General features: G+C 39.9%; 1 protein-coding gene across 3 annotated transcripts in view; it reads left to right on the top strand.

The window, feature by feature from the left end:
- The window catches only part of IFFO2 (intermediate filament family orphan 2), a 53,936-nt gene extending 40,735 nt beyond the window's left edge, over positions 1 to 13,201 (top strand). For 2 of the 3 annotated variants that reach the window (XM_078849380.1, XM_073317115.2), the window contains 4 exons: positions 1,757 to 1,877; positions 4,722 to 4,814; positions 5,583 to 5,713; positions 6,178 to 13,201. In XM_078849380.1, coding sequence (XP_078705506.1) covers positions 1,757 to 1,877; positions 4,722 to 4,814; positions 5,583 to 5,713; positions 6,178 to 6,283 — 451 coding nt within the window. In that variant the 3' untranslated portion in view covers positions 6,284 to 13,201. The remainder of the gene's footprint in view (positions 1 to 1,756; positions 1,878 to 4,721; positions 4,815 to 5,582; positions 5,714 to 6,177) is intronic. The other variant, XM_078849379.1, reaches the window with a different exon arrangement.
- Positions 13,202 to 15,231: the final 2,030 nt, after the last annotated feature.

Below are 15,231 nucleotides of genomic sequence, written 5' to 3'. Positions count from 1 at the left end.
TATTGCGGGGGACTTATTTGTGACATCATTCTGAAGATTCTTGAGTAGGACACTAACCCCTCTTCATTGTGTCTTTCTTATCTCTTCTCACGCAGCCCTACATGCTGCTGGTGCGTTTTTTGCTTTCCTTTTTCCTTTCAATTAATTACTGACGTAAGCTTTGCAGTAATTTATGGCTTCATTATTAAAATGCAACAGGCTTCTACAATGGTTGTTTTTATAAACTTGATTTAAAAAGAAAAAACTCCTGTATCAGCAGTAGCACATAGAAATCCTGTTATTAACTTCAAATGTAGTTGATCTAAATAACACTGAATGGTCATAGGTTCATTTAAGTGACCTGTGATAAACAAAGGTATTTCAAACTTACATCCCCTTGGGTTTTGTGGTAATGGATTTGTGGGTATGGACTCATACCAACACCAGAGATGAAAATAATTTGTTTTTTGAGCTGTAATTAATGAGGCGCATCATTAAAGCACTGTTATTAGTGAAAGGTCCTGAGCATTCAAATAAAACAAATAACCCTCTTTGAACAATGAATACAGCTAAAGCAGACAGCAGTTTAAATTGTGTGGTCTTTGTCTTTTCAAACAGTGAGCTCTTAGAGTGAAAAGAACTCTATGATTGAACAGACTGTGAAGGGTGGGTGCATTAAACTAGAAGTTTTAAAAATAAGCAAGGCTGGTCATCAGTAGACGTACGTTCCCTGCCTGTCCTCTTGCCAAGTTCTTTAACTTCTTCATAAGATACAGAGTTGGACTCAACTTCCGGCTTGATGTGATCATCTTAAAAGGAAATGAACTCAGGAAACAAAAATATGTCTAAGCCTGAAACAATTGAGAGAATATAAAACAAGAAGCCTTTCTCCCCTCCACCCCGCTCTGCTTTAACAAGGAAAAGAAACAAAGTAGCTAGAATAGAATTTCCATTCTGCTGCTGTTCAAGTGTCTCAAGTCTCTTCTTTCTTGTAATTTTAATTTACTTAGCAACTGACCAAATTAAAGGGACTGTCAAATTAAAAATTATTGCAGGCTATTTTTAACCTATGTTAATGAAACTATTACTCAAAATGGAATTTAAATGAGAAAGTAAACAGGATTTTTTACTCATGCGGTTTTGTGCTTCTGTTTGGAGAATGAAAATCAGTGGAGTCTATTTAATTTGTTCACAGTGGGTCTCTTTCTTGGAACTGCAACATTTGATTTGCTAGTGCTGCAGGCAGAATGTTTGTGTGTAAACTTTCCATTTGACACTTTAAAAAAAATCCATGGGAACCATTCTATTGGCCTTTGCTTTTGGGAACATTTAAAACTACATTTTCAGTCAAACTTGTCTTCAAACTAATTCTGCAAACTGCGTTTTCAGTCCTCCTACATAACGGAATAATTTAAAACATTCTTGTGGTTTAGCAACTGTTCAGTGCTGAAATAGCAAAATTAAAGCACCATCTAGAGGCCAAAACTGGAATTGTCTGTTTAAAGTAGATCGAATGTTGACAAGATTCCAGTACTCTGTTGCAGGGTGGGGAGAAACCCAGGTATCGGAACCTTCCAGACAGAGCAGCAGAGCCTGTTTTAATAGCCTTTAGATTTTTCAGCTGTTGCATTTCTGTTTCTCTTCCTTTTCTCCTATAGTTTTAATGTAGTGTTTTAAGGCTGTTCTTTTGAAGGTATTTCCAAGGCTGTGGAAAGAAATGGTTTGAAATAATTTCTACCCTTCTTTTTTTTTTTTTTTGTAACTGCTCTTTTAACAGGCGTGAGACATTTGATTTTGATGATGACTGTGACAGTTTAACATGGGAGGAGAATGAAGACACCCTGCTTCTCTGGGAAGACTTCACAAACTGCAATCCTTCAGTTGACCTGCAAGGAGAAGTGAGCTGAGTTGTTCTGTTTTTCACTTGTTTCCCATTTATTTCCTTCAGGAGATGGCACACTGCAGCTTATCATGTATAGCTACTCTCAGCCTTTGTATCTTTGGCTGGTGATTCAGTTGGCCATGAAAACATGCTTTTTCAGATCCTCTAATGGTTTTGGCTTGCTTTCTGATACTGATCTACACTCCATCAGTCTTGTCTGTTTGCTCCCTCAAAACTTAAATATAACGTTAAAAATAAAATACAAGGCAAAAGAAACTAACAAGATACTTTTTTTAAACTATTGCATCTCATGATCTATTGCTTTAAATCTTATCCTTCCCATACTCTGACTCACTGGTCCCTCTAAGCTGTGCGCGTGCACAAAAATTTGCAAGAAGAAATTTTTTGCACACATGGCCTGTCAAAAATTAGAGGGAACATTGTTCACACTTGCTCATCATCCCTTGAAGTCGTTTAACTACCTTTGGCTCCTACCCTTAGGAGCCGTTATCTCACTTTCTGTGTAAAGTGCTATGTACAGCTGTGGCACTGTGGAAATAATATCTATTTAGATAATCTGTGTAGAATAGTATCCACATTTCACAGATGTGATGAGCTTAAAGACTTTGGCCATCCAGGTATTTTTATAAAATGTCTTTGTTATATGTGGTGCAGACAAAGCCAAAAGACTTGAATTACCGGGCTGGATAGGGTCTCTGGTATCTTCTGAAACAATGGATCCTGTGCTTCTGTCTCCCCTTTTGATAAGGCCATCTGGCAATAATCTCATGGAGTTTGCTGTTAATAAGATTTCTAAGTCTGTTTGAAATAAATCTGATTGCTACAAGCTTCCTCTTTTAGAAATTTTGAGTGTTTGAGACAGGCTTTGGGAGATAAGATTTAAACAGGGGCACCTTAGAGGTGTATACACTGTTACTCCATTACTGAGTAGCATGACAGCTCTGGGTGAGTAGGAATTCTGCCTTCCTCACCCCGTCACCACTAGAATGTAAAGATGCTGAGGCAGCTGTCTTCTGAATATTGTCTTGTGTTGACTGCCAGGAGTGTGTTAATTTACATCTTTCCATTTGTGTATCATATGGCACATGCTGAAACTGCAGAGATTACTTAAAGGAGCTAAGACTGCAGAATACTGCATATTTAGCTATATGTCTTCTGGTGAGCCGGGAGAGTGCCAGAATGATCAAGTAATGTAGCTGTGTGCTGGAATTAGTGACAGATTATTTGCATATAGCCATGTGTGCATGTATAAGCTCAGTTATCAGTGGCATATTACAGAACTCAGACCTTCTGTGGTGTAACTCTAAAGGTTTTAAGAGGCTTAAATCCTTCTGAATGAATATTACACAAGGAAAGGGTAGATTTGCCTTGTACATGGAGATTCTGAATTAAGACAGACTGAGTGTGTCTGGGCTTTAGCATCATAGTGGTTTACATGCCTGAGTCTCCCGCAGTAGAGTTCTTATTCAACACCCCAGCCACCTTCATTTGTGGCCTCCTTCCTTAAAACCCTTTTGCATGGGAAAAGAAGAAAATGGGATAACTCTGGTAAATCATAGGCCTGCTAGCCTGACATCGGTCCCAGGCAAACTCATGGAAAGGCTGATATGGATGCAATATTTAAAGAATTAAAGGATGGTAGCGTAATTAATGCCAATCATCATAGTCTTATGGAAAATAGGTTTCATCAAACAAAATTTAACTGTGATGGTATACTTAGTCTTCTGTAGGGCGTTTGATTTTGTCCCTTTTGACATTGATTTCTGTATAATGCTTTTTTTTTTTAAAAATCAATGTTAAATCAATGTTACTCGTATTAAATGGATTAAAAACTGGTTAACTGATAGGTCTCAAAGTAATTATAAATAGGTAATTGTTGATCAAGTGGGGTTGTTTCTAGAGTGTCCTATAGGGATCTGTTCATTGCTCAATGTTTGGTAGCCGTAATCTTCCAAAATATCTCCAGTGTATCATGGTTGGTTTGTCTGGCACCTGGCTACACTACTCATGTTTATTCAGTGCAAACTCCTTGGAGCAGTGGCTGTCTCTCCTGCCGGAGCAGTGCCAAAATCAGAGACTCAGTAAATAAGGGTGATTAAGTTAATCTATAAACCAGATTTCCAAAGCAGTATTCCTTGTTTACAAATAAACTAACACTTCTGAAAAATTATTTCAAACCATAATTAAGGCTAAGATTTTGTCATGGCTACGGGCAAAAAGGAGAAGTCACAGAAGTCTGTGACCTGTCCCTGACTTTTACTAAAAATATCATGATAAAATGGGAAAGGGACTGGGCAGCTACATGGTGGCTGGGAGCTCTGGGGTCCCCACCACCCGTGAGGGCGCAGAGCTTCAGAGCTGCAGGGGATTCCCCTGTGGCTGGCGAGGAGCTGTAGAGCTTGAAGGCCCACTGCCTGAGGCAGCAGGAGTACCTCACAGCTCCCTGCTGCTGTGGGAGGCGGTGGGACCCTGCAGCTCCCAGCTGCCAGGGCTGAAGTCATGGAGGTCTTTAGAAGTCAGAGTCACTAAAGGGCAGATTTTTAGTTCTTTAGGCACCTAGTAGGATTTTCAAAAGTATCTAAGCACCCACACCCATTGAAATCAATGAGTTTTGGACGCTGAAGGGTGTTTGAAAATTCTACTAGTGCCTAAACACGTTGAAAAATGTGACTGTGTGGGACAAATCCTGAAGTTATTATCCACAAGCAGTCATAGTGGATTAAGGGTGGGGTAGGGCTAGTTGTGTAATTAAAGGGCTACATGATTGGGACCTAAATGAGCTATTCCATAAACTGTTTTAATCTGTCCCAACTAACTGGCCTGTAATGTTCTTCTGTAGCAGGAGGAGAATCTGGGGAACTTGATCCATGAAACAGAATCTTTCTTCAAAACAAGAGACCAAGAATATCAGGAAACAATAGGACAGATCGAGGTGAGAGAGTGCCCTGTGAAAGAAAAATACTCAAGGATTTATTTACCATCTTAAAAATCTGTTATGAACTTCAGTACTGTGGGTACACTCCCTGGGCCAAATTGTGTGCTCAATTTCAGACCACTGAAGATGATGGAGTGTATATATGTAACTGCAGAACTTGACCCTCAGCATCGCATCCAGTATAGCACATCCTTCCTCAATAGTGCAATAACTTACTTGAGACTACTATGTTGAGTGAGCATAACGTTGTAACTAGTGGGTAAAGGACAGCTCAGACGAGTATAAATAAAAATACTTTGAGATTTTGTCAGTTTTCTACAACATCCTTTCTTTCTCTTTGGGAAACCCCTCTAGTTGCTAAGGAATGATTTCAGAGAATGCCAGGCTGCACTAGTATAGCTTCTCAAGATCTTTATGCTCCATCTGTGAGCCATAAAATATAAATAGCATCTCACAGGCAGTTTGCAAGTTTAAGGAATCACTGTACATTGACAAACAGGATGCAAACAATTAGTAGCCAAGAGCTGTTGAAAGACTAAACTAAAACTAAATAGGATTGCAGTACTGGGAAGAAGCTGATAAATATGGTAACCTCAGATAAGATGGAAAGTAAGGCTGCCCTGTGGACCTCATGAATGTGTATGGAATAGGTAACTGGAGTGCTTGCATGACATTCAGTATGCCAACAACCCTTAAAACTGGAGAGGACGGGGATTTAGCAAGTCTCCTTGTTATATGCTGACCACCGTCTCTTGTTTTGGACAGCTGGAGCTAGCCACAGCCAAGAGTGACATGAATCGCCACCTCCACGAATACATGGAAATGTGCAGCATGAAGAGGGGCCTGGACGTACAGATGGAAACCTGTCGTAGACTTATCAAAGGCTCAGCTGACAGGTAAATAGGATGTTCCTTGGTTCTCTGCTGTTCTCTAAGAACTCCTCCTGCAGACACATTGCCTAACAGTCCATTAAAAAGCATTGAAGTAAAATACTTCCTGTTGATGCTTTCTTCAGTTTAGAAAGAAAGTTTTACGCACCTTCCAAAGAGGCTTGATGCTCACTGTTGTGTTTGAAGACTTGTGTGTCATTTGCGCACTCAGCCTCCACATTCCCATCAGTAAAACGGGGCTAGTGATGCTCACATTTGTACAACACTGAGATTCTATGGATGAGAAGTGCTAAATATCACTATTAATACTCATTAGAAAATGTAAGTCCAGATACAGTGACATAGGACACTTTTTCATCTTACCTGAGGATGGAAAGGGACCCTTTTTTCTTAAAATGAACAGAAAGAGCAATGTTTAACAGCATCACTTGCTGAACTTTGTCTAAACCTTTCTCTACATTTCTCTGCAGAAATTCTCCATCTCCCAGCTCTGTAGCCAGCAGTGACTCAGGAAACACAGACGAGATTCAAGATGAGTTTGACAGAGAGGCGGATGTGGAGCCTATGGTCAGCTGATACATAATCAGAGCATTCCAGTAAAAGGGAAAATACAGAAGAAAAAAAAAATGAAAAAATAGAATGCTGACCGAACAGACTAATAAGCCCTGGCACAGGGTTCCTGAAGACTCATTCCAATACGCATCCCCACCCCACCCAAGGATTGGTGCTGTACATTTCTACTGTTCTACAAATTACAAATGCAGAATTCTGTAAGAAAATATGGTGTTTTAATTGTGCCTTTGCCCCAAGCTGAGCCACTTTGAGCTCTAATGAAATATTAATAGCAGGTGTTTTTTATAAGAAAAATAAAAAAAGGGGGAAAAAAATTTGGACGCAGCAGAGAATGGTGCTGGAAAAGTTTTGCGTGTTTCGGTAGACTTACAACTTACTGAAGTGCTGCACTGATTGGCGAAAGGAACACTGTGGCAAAATGAGCATGGAACACAACACAATTACAGTATGATGACCACAGCTGTCTGACCAAAAAAATAAATAAATAAATAAAAAATGTAAACACCTCCAAATGTAGCCGTTAACCCCATTTAAAAATAGCAGTGGGTTAGAGGCAGACTTTAGGCTCATGCAATTATAAGGTATCTAAAGGAATCTCTATGCCATCTGTCTGGGTGGAGGGACCTTTGGAATCTGCACAAGCTTTTTGCCTGAGTCTAGAATCCCAAGAAGCAGTTCTCAGCTCGGTGGCAAAGCAGATGGACAGGGTACACTGGGGTGGGAATATCACCGTTAAACTACTATGCAAAAAAAAAAAAAAAAAAAAAAGCTTGCCTTATTTATATGGAATGTTTGGTCCCTGCTGGGCTTGAGTTATCTCTTGGTGGAAGGAAAGCTAAAAAACACAGTTGCACATGTTAGTTATCTGTAGAGCTTCCTTTGTGGAGGAATGTCTGTTATAATGCCTTTGTTTCCTGGGATGGGATTAGGAGGGGGATCAGCCCTTCAGTTCCTGAATTTTTTTTCCAATACTTTTTTTTAATCATAATAGTTGCAGGTCTGTCTTTACTGTCTGGGATATAAGCAGCATAAAATGCAATTTCATGAGTAGCGTGGTTGAAGCATCAGGGTAAACTGACACACTATGCTATAGATGTAGGCTTGAGATGTGATATCATTACAGACCACTGTTCTTTGGAAAAGCTGAAAATCAGAAAATACTGTAATGCTTTTTAGGGCACAGTAAAACAAATCCTAAACTACTGCTGCTCTGGAATTAGGGAATAACAGCCATGTGCTTTCTCTGTGAGAAAGCAAGTAGACCTAGGCCTTATGTATCTGTTCCTCTGTATTTTAAACCAGAGAAAGCAGCATCAAAAGTCTAATTTATTTACTTTCTATTCAGGGAGCTGGTGGCATGAGATGGGCTGTTCTTGGTTATAATTAGGAGTTATCACAACTGAGCCAAGAGAAAAGGGGAATGGAAATCCCCTGACTGTAAGCAAGCGGAAGACCATACCAGATTGTTTTGCAGGCCACTGTTGAAGACCTAATTAATATCTCTTAGAAGTAACTATGTAGCTAGTGACCATTTTAAGACTTAGAGACTAAATTTCAAATTATTATTTTTTCCCCCCTTTCATGAAACTCCTCCCACAGCGGTTGGAAAATACTGGGAGTGGGAGTGGTTTTCTTCCCATACTATTTCATGTAGATTGGACAGAGAAATGTCAGGTTTTTAGCATCCTCTCAGTGTTAAGTGGTGCTGAGATGGCTGTTCTGTACCCATCAACTTGAAATAAAATCAGGGGATGGCATTGTGAGCAAACAAAATCTAGTACACAGAAGAGTGCTGCTTTCTCCATAACAGAGCACAAGTGTCTGTATTAGGCAGAGAATGCCTCTTGGAATTTTGCACAACTTGCTTCACTCTGGTAGAAGTGACAGATCCTTGCTTGTACAGTAGCTTTGTGTACCGTACCATCTTATCGACTCTGGTTCCCTGCATTGCTGCCTGTAATTCTCTCATTACTCTTCCCATTGAGTGTCCTGTAGCTGACTTCATAGACCCAGACTGAATTATGTGGGCTATCTGAAACATATGGCCCCCCCATATCTTTCCAGGTGGGAAGAACAACTGTGATGAGACCCTTCTGGATCCACAATGTGAGTTTTAAATGACTCCCGTCCACGAAAAGAACTGTAATGCAAGGACACACAATTTTACTTTTCTTGCTGTTTGAAACATTCAAGCCACTTGTGCATAATCTCTTGTTAGGAACTCTTTTATCAGTCAGACTGTACCTCAGTGGCCTTTTTAAAATGTTTCATTACATGTGTAATATTGTGCTTAGGTCCTTTTTTAAAAGAAACCTGTATTCCAAAGTGCTCATTCCTAGCATATCTTATCTAGCCAAAGCAGTAAATTATGTTCACTAGGAGTGGGATTTGCGGGGTGGGGTGAAAAATACATGTCAGTTGTGCCCTTTTGATAAGGGAGTGGGACTCCCATGTTTTCAGTTAAAGTATTTTTAAGGTTACCAAGCCTCTTTGAACCTCAGCTGCTAAATATATTAGGTTTCTCGAAAGGTTGAGACCACCTGCCAAAGCTGAATGTTTGTAGTTCGTTCTCTAGTGACTTTGGAGGAAACATTGTTTATAACAGGAGTTTGCTCCTGTAATGAGACAGCCTTCCTGGAGACTTCCAGTCAGCTGTCCTCAGATTATGAAAACCTCTTTTGTAGGGGAGAAGTTGAACAGTTTAAACAGCCGTCCTACTTAGCTGCTGCTGCTTTCTTTGTAAAATGCAGTATTCTGCAAGGAGACTGGTTCAATGTTTTACCTTTTAATGGTTGGCATGTTGAGGCAGGGAAAGAGAAGAGTATCCTGCGTTAGAGTGAACTGCTTGAGGAAGCAAAACTTAGTTGTTGATACAAGTAATCTGTAACCTACAGTTCATCTCATAGCCATAATTATGAGGAGCATCTGTAATGAGGTTGCATTGTTTGGAAATGTAGGAGGTGAGGATAGCTGTATAGTAAAGAATAAGAAATAATGTGTATGATGATGAAATGTGTATGATGGTAATAGCAATGACCATGGTTGTTGTTGTTGTCTGTTTTTTCTATAACCATATGTAATCCATTTTTAAAGTTTGTCTTCATACCTGGGTTTGGGGTTATATTTTAGTCAAGGCATTGGACCTGATAGCTAGCGGGGTCTGCCCCTTGGTAGTTATTGATGGTCGTTTTCCCATGCGGTTTTTTGTTTAGTTTTGTTTCAAATGATGCTGCTGATTTAGCTGACGGTGGTCCCATTTTGTCTGTATTTAACACATCTGTAGTGACCAGATCAAAAGCTTGCCAGAAGAAAAATTGTGAAAATGCTGGAAATCATTTTGATGACCTCTTTTTTTCCTTTGTAAAGCTGTAAATACTTTTTTTATTTTCTATTTTTAACGCAGTGTCATATTGACACTTTTTTAGACTTATCAGTAAATCCTCCTCATTGTTTTTTTCCTCATTTTTTAAAGAGGATTTCAAGAAAGCAAACTTTTTTTGCTTGTTAGCAGTGTAATAAAGTAGATCAAATTCCTAAAATGGATTTGTACAAAAACAGTGTTTTCAGTGAATAAATCTCAGTGCTTTTGTGGATGCATGTTCTTCAAAAAGTCCAAAGAATCATGTGGTACAAACGTTTTTCAAGGATTTAATAAATACTACGTTAGCTCCGGCAAGAAACAAGGAATGAAAGCATTTTTTAAAGTATGGGTTGGAAAAACATTAAATGCAACTAAGAGAAATGTGTAATCTATTTATAAATAAACACAGTTTATTCTATTTTCTAGATATATATATTTTTTTTTAAACATGCAAACAGAAGTCAGTTAGCAAATACAGGTCTTCCTCTGTAAAGTATTCTCTGTTTTATGGGACTCCAAATTCTCAACACTTTCAAGTATCAGCATGAGAAACAAATGTAACAGGTGTGGCTGTCTGTGAAACACTCCTCCCATCTCTTCCTCATAGCAAGAAAAACATATGTTGCGAACATTACTGTAACTGCAGAATTATCTTTCCCCATCTTCACTGATTCTAATGCCTTCTATTAGAGGGTGAGTATGGACTGACATCTATTCTGCTAATCACAAATGATACTTCAGATGCATATTTTACATTTTTAAAATTTGACCTAGAATAAGATTTGTATTTTACCCTCTAGCAGGGTAGAATATATTAGGACTGCAATTCAGACTTGAGGGGCCTGATTGCTAATTTCCTTACACCAGTATAAATGGGGAGTAACTCCATGGAATTATACCAGTTGGAGATCAGAATCTTTCTGTATGTAGGAAGGCTTTTTAGAACTGGTTGCAATTTCGATATGGTAAAGGAAATATTAACATAACATACTTGCTTTCAAAAACTGAAATTCCCATTGTCAGTCCAGACTCAGGGCAGGTCTGCACTACATGGTTAAGTTGACCTAAGTGATGCAATTCCAGCTATGTGAATAATGTAGCTGGAGTCGATGTACCTTAAGTTGACTTATTGCGATGTCTACTCCGCACTGGGTTGATGGGAGAAACTCTCCCGTTGACTTACCTTATGCTTCTCGTTCCGGTAGTCGATGGGAGAGTGATCGGCAGTTGATTTAGCGAGTCTTCACTAGACCCGCTAAATCGACCCCCGGTGGATGGATTGCTGCACCCACCTGTAAGTGGAGACAGGCCCTTAGGATGAGTGATGGCATTGGTGGCACAGGAGTGCTTACAGCCATACCAGGAACACCCATAAACCTGTTGAAATGAAGCAGATATTTGCTTATGTTTTCCTTATTTCTGTACTGTGGAAAGATCAATATTGATGGAAGAATGTTTGTACCTGGAACATGTAGTGAAGAACATCTTAATAATGAAGGGCTTCTGACGGTGCTTCATTTTTGTGACTGCTACATCTTTGAGCAGCATAATGTTTGAAAGGGAGTGCTGCTGACTAAACTCTTAATGCTATTAATGCTTATAACGGTGGAAAACTGTAAAAGGGTCTTTCACCTAAGCTGTTCTGTTGGAATTTAAACTCTGCTTGGATAATAATGCTGACCAAGGATCCAAGGTAATACTCAGATCGCTTCTTTCACATTTTGTTTCTAGACTTTTATTTAAAGGAGCTGGTGCATTAGCACAAAGAAGCAATATTTGTATTGCAGACACAGCAAAGACATGCTTAAAAGTTTTCCTTTGAAATTATATAAAAATCACTGAAACATTTGTTGGCCTTAAGTTTTGTCCAATCTCATTTTCACAAAACCTAAATTTTAGACTAACTTTGACCTGATAGTGCCCCTCGCCTCCAGCATAAAAACATAACAGATAATACCAAGATCCCAAATCATCAAGCAAATTTTACACATGTAGGCTTGTACTAAATACCATTTTTAAAAGTGTACTTGAAAGACTTACCTGTCAAGCTTTGAACTTAGCTTCTTACTTGAGCTTAAATTTTCCTTTTAAAATGTCTTCACATGCATTTGTGCATAGCTTTGGGGTCTTCGTCTTTTGTATTTAAAGCAGCCTTTCAGAAAGCTCATCTTTTTGAAGTAGCAGAGATTTTGAGAGGCTGGATGAAGTTGGATGCTGATGAGGCCCTCAACTCTTTAAAAGAGCATGTCAGGTCTCCTTATCTGTGACTTGTGGCACTCCAATAATGAAGCACTTTCACAAACAAGATATGGTCTTAAATCTGAATAGGTCTGTCTTTTCAGGCAGGCAGTGATGCTAACATCAGAAAAACTGCTTAAGAAATAGTTACACATTTGACTTCATTGCAGTACTTGTCTAAAGGTTTTGAAATTGACAGTCCAAATCATTCCCATGGTGAAATATACATGTACCCCTGTGCTGCAAATCTGGGCCATGTTTAATTTGTTGGCTGCCTAAAGTGACAACCCATACAGAGTTAATCTTAAATCTTGTTCTAGAAATAAATGTTTAAGATGGTTAAGAGCTTGGGCACTTAACCACACTTCCTTAATAATAGAGTTTCACTGAAAGGAATATACAAAGTCATCTGTCCCTAGGGTTAAGCTATTTTTTAGCTAAATTTTGCCAAAAATGGTATTTATTTTTTAAAGTGTTTAAAGGGGAGACCTTAATTAACTCCTTTCCATGCCATGTCACTTTGTGTCTGTTAGGGTTTTTTTTGGCTCATGTGAGAGTTTTATTTTAATACTCATTAAAACAGACTACTGTTCAGAGTGGAAATGAAACTGTTTACTGTATTGTTGTAAATATTGTGCTTTATATTCTGTATATTAGCTTATTTTAAAGGGAAAAAATGACTTGAGTGACAATGCTATTTGATCTCCAGTAAGGAAAGATCCAAGGATGAACCAATTCCTAAGCTTGCTCCAGAAGGGCCAGATTTAAGTGGATTGCCCCTCTGTTTGGAGTCTGTCCTTAAGTTTAAAAGCAGACCAATTGGTTTACAGACTGTCCAAGAGTTTTGCATTATCCATTTTGGAAGGAGCACTAGAAACATGAACAGCAAGAGCCCGAAGCATTTGAATTGGAGATAATCCACTGGAACTCACAATTCCCCGAGTAGTGCCAAAAACTAGCAACTGTAGATCTGATCTCTAGCTGCCTGTATACTGTTTTTTCTTGTTCTGTCTTGAAAGGGCAAAAGTCCAAGCACGTATCCACCTCCATCATTCTCAGCCATCCTGTGCTTGTGGTACTGCCCTTCTGAGAAGCATCGTGATATTGGTTCATCTTTGTGCTCTTCATTTATAAAAATTCTAACTATGAATGTTGATTTCCAAGTCACGTACCAAATGGGCTTCTCTGTGAAAAGGGGCTGTGTTCTGAAGCTCGTTGATGAAAACGGGTTATGGTAATTGTCTGGTTACAAGGAAAACCCCCTTAAAATAAATGCCAAACTTCCTGGTTGTCTGTCTTGCGTGCATCAGTTCTTGTCTTCTAACTTTGTTCTTCCATAACACCTGACATCCAGGGAAATGTTTAGCTGCATGTAACAGAAACTCGTCAGCATTGAATCACTCATCTAGCCCTCCAAACTTCAAAGGAAAGGGCACCTCAATGTCCTTAAAGGTCCCCTTCCCCATTTTCTAAAATCTAGGCACATTAACTAACCTGAAAAGCATAAGTTTGGCAGCATTTTATACAGGTAAGACTAAATGCTAACCCAAGCTCACAGATCAAATCCGAAGACGCAAAGCAGTTAGGGCTGTCAGACTGAGCTAAGCAATTCAAATATACTGTACCTAAACCCAAGTCTATTTACCATTCAGTGATGTGTGTTAGCAAAAATTTCATAGCATTTTTTTGCTAAACATTTCGGTTCTCTGAAGGTGAAAGGTTCCTCGTACAACCCCTCAATGTTTTTCACTTTATAGCAATTCAAAGGTTTCAGAGCTCCTTACAACCTTTAGTTTTCCCAGCAGCCCTATCATGAAGGTGATGCATCAATTTATCTATGGGGAAAATGAGGCCGGGATTGTATGACCTTGGCTAATGATCCCAAACAGTGGCAAAGATAGCATTAGACTGCAGGAGCTCTGATTCTCAGTCCCATGCACTGACCTTTTAATTTGGAATGTCTTTATGTTGAAATGAATAATACTGCTTACTTTGTCTTGTCACTTTATAGCAGACTAAACGTAGGCTTCATGCAGCGCAGGACTGTGGCAGCCTGTGCTATGAATAGGGCCCTACCAAATTCACGGTCCATTTTGGTCAATTTCATGGTCATACAATTTTTAAAATGGTAAATTTCATGATTTCAGCTATTTAAATCTGAAATGTCATGGTGTTGTAATTGTAGGAGTCCTGAACCAAACAGGAATTGTGGGTGGGGGGGTGGGGGTGGGGCGGGGGGGGGGTGTCGCAAGGCTATCGTAGGGGGGGTTGCGGTCCCGCTACCCTTACTACTGCGCTGCTGGTGGTGGCGGGGGCGCTGCCTTCAGAGCTGGGCAGTTGGAGAGCGGTGGCTGCTGGCCGGGAGCCCAGCTCTGACCGCAAAGCTGCCGCCAGCAGCAGCACAGAGGGGTGGCGTGATCTGGAATTGCCACCCTGACTTCTGCGCTGCTGGCGGGGCCCTGCCTTCGGAGCTGAGTGCCTGGCCACCAGCTGCCGTGCTCCAGCCACCCAGCTCTGAAGGCAGCACAGAAGTAAGGGTGGCCCCCCTAAAATAACATTGTGGCCCCCCCCGTAACTCCCCTTTGGGTCAGAACCCCCAAATTTGAGAAATGCTGGTTTCCCTTGTGAAACCTGCATAGTATAGGGTAAAAGCACACACAACAGATTTCGTGCTGGGAGACCAGATTTCACGGTCCGCGACGTGTTTTTCATGGCTGTGAATTTGGTAGGGACCTAACTATGAATCAGAAACTTTATTAATTTGAATAGTAGCAGAAAAAGGAATATGACTGCACACAGCTGGCCTGCTATGTCTAAATAAGTTTCTCTTCTAAATGCTCTTCCCTTCTACACCATGCTCGCTAAAGGACGTTGGTCTAAGGTTGGAGCTACCTTGCATCTTATGCTGTCCTAGCAAATAGCCTCTGAATTTGAAATACCCTCAGAACTAAACAAAAATCCCCCTGACTTAAAAAACAACATTCGAGCCATAATTTTGAAGAACTCCTGCTAAATTCCTCCGGGTGGCTCTGCTGCTGCTTCCTGATGGAAGTCAGAAAGACTGAACTTTACTTTTCGGAAGCATGTCCTCATGTTTCGAAAGGACAACAGAAATATCTCAGGTTTCAGAGTAACAGCCGTGTTAGTCTGTATCTGCAAAAAGAAAAGGAGGACGTGTGGCACCTTAGAGACTGACTAATATAAATCTCCCCACTGTCTTTTCCACTGAATGCATCCGATGAAGTGAGCTGTAGCTCACAAAAGCTTATGCTCAAATAAATGTTAGTCTCTAAGGTGCCACAAGTCCTCCTTTTCTTTTTTGAGAAATATCTAAGAGTCTACTCTGACCCCT

Source organism: Lepidochelys kempii, chromosome 18, assembly GCF_965140285.1.
Source record: "Lepidochelys kempii isolate rLepKem1 chromosome 18, rLepKem1.hap1, whole genome shotgun sequence".
Lineage (NCBI taxonomy): Eukaryota > Metazoa > Chordata > Testudines > Cheloniidae > Lepidochelys > Lepidochelys kempii.
This window is presented reverse-complemented; position numbering and strand designations above follow the sequence as displayed.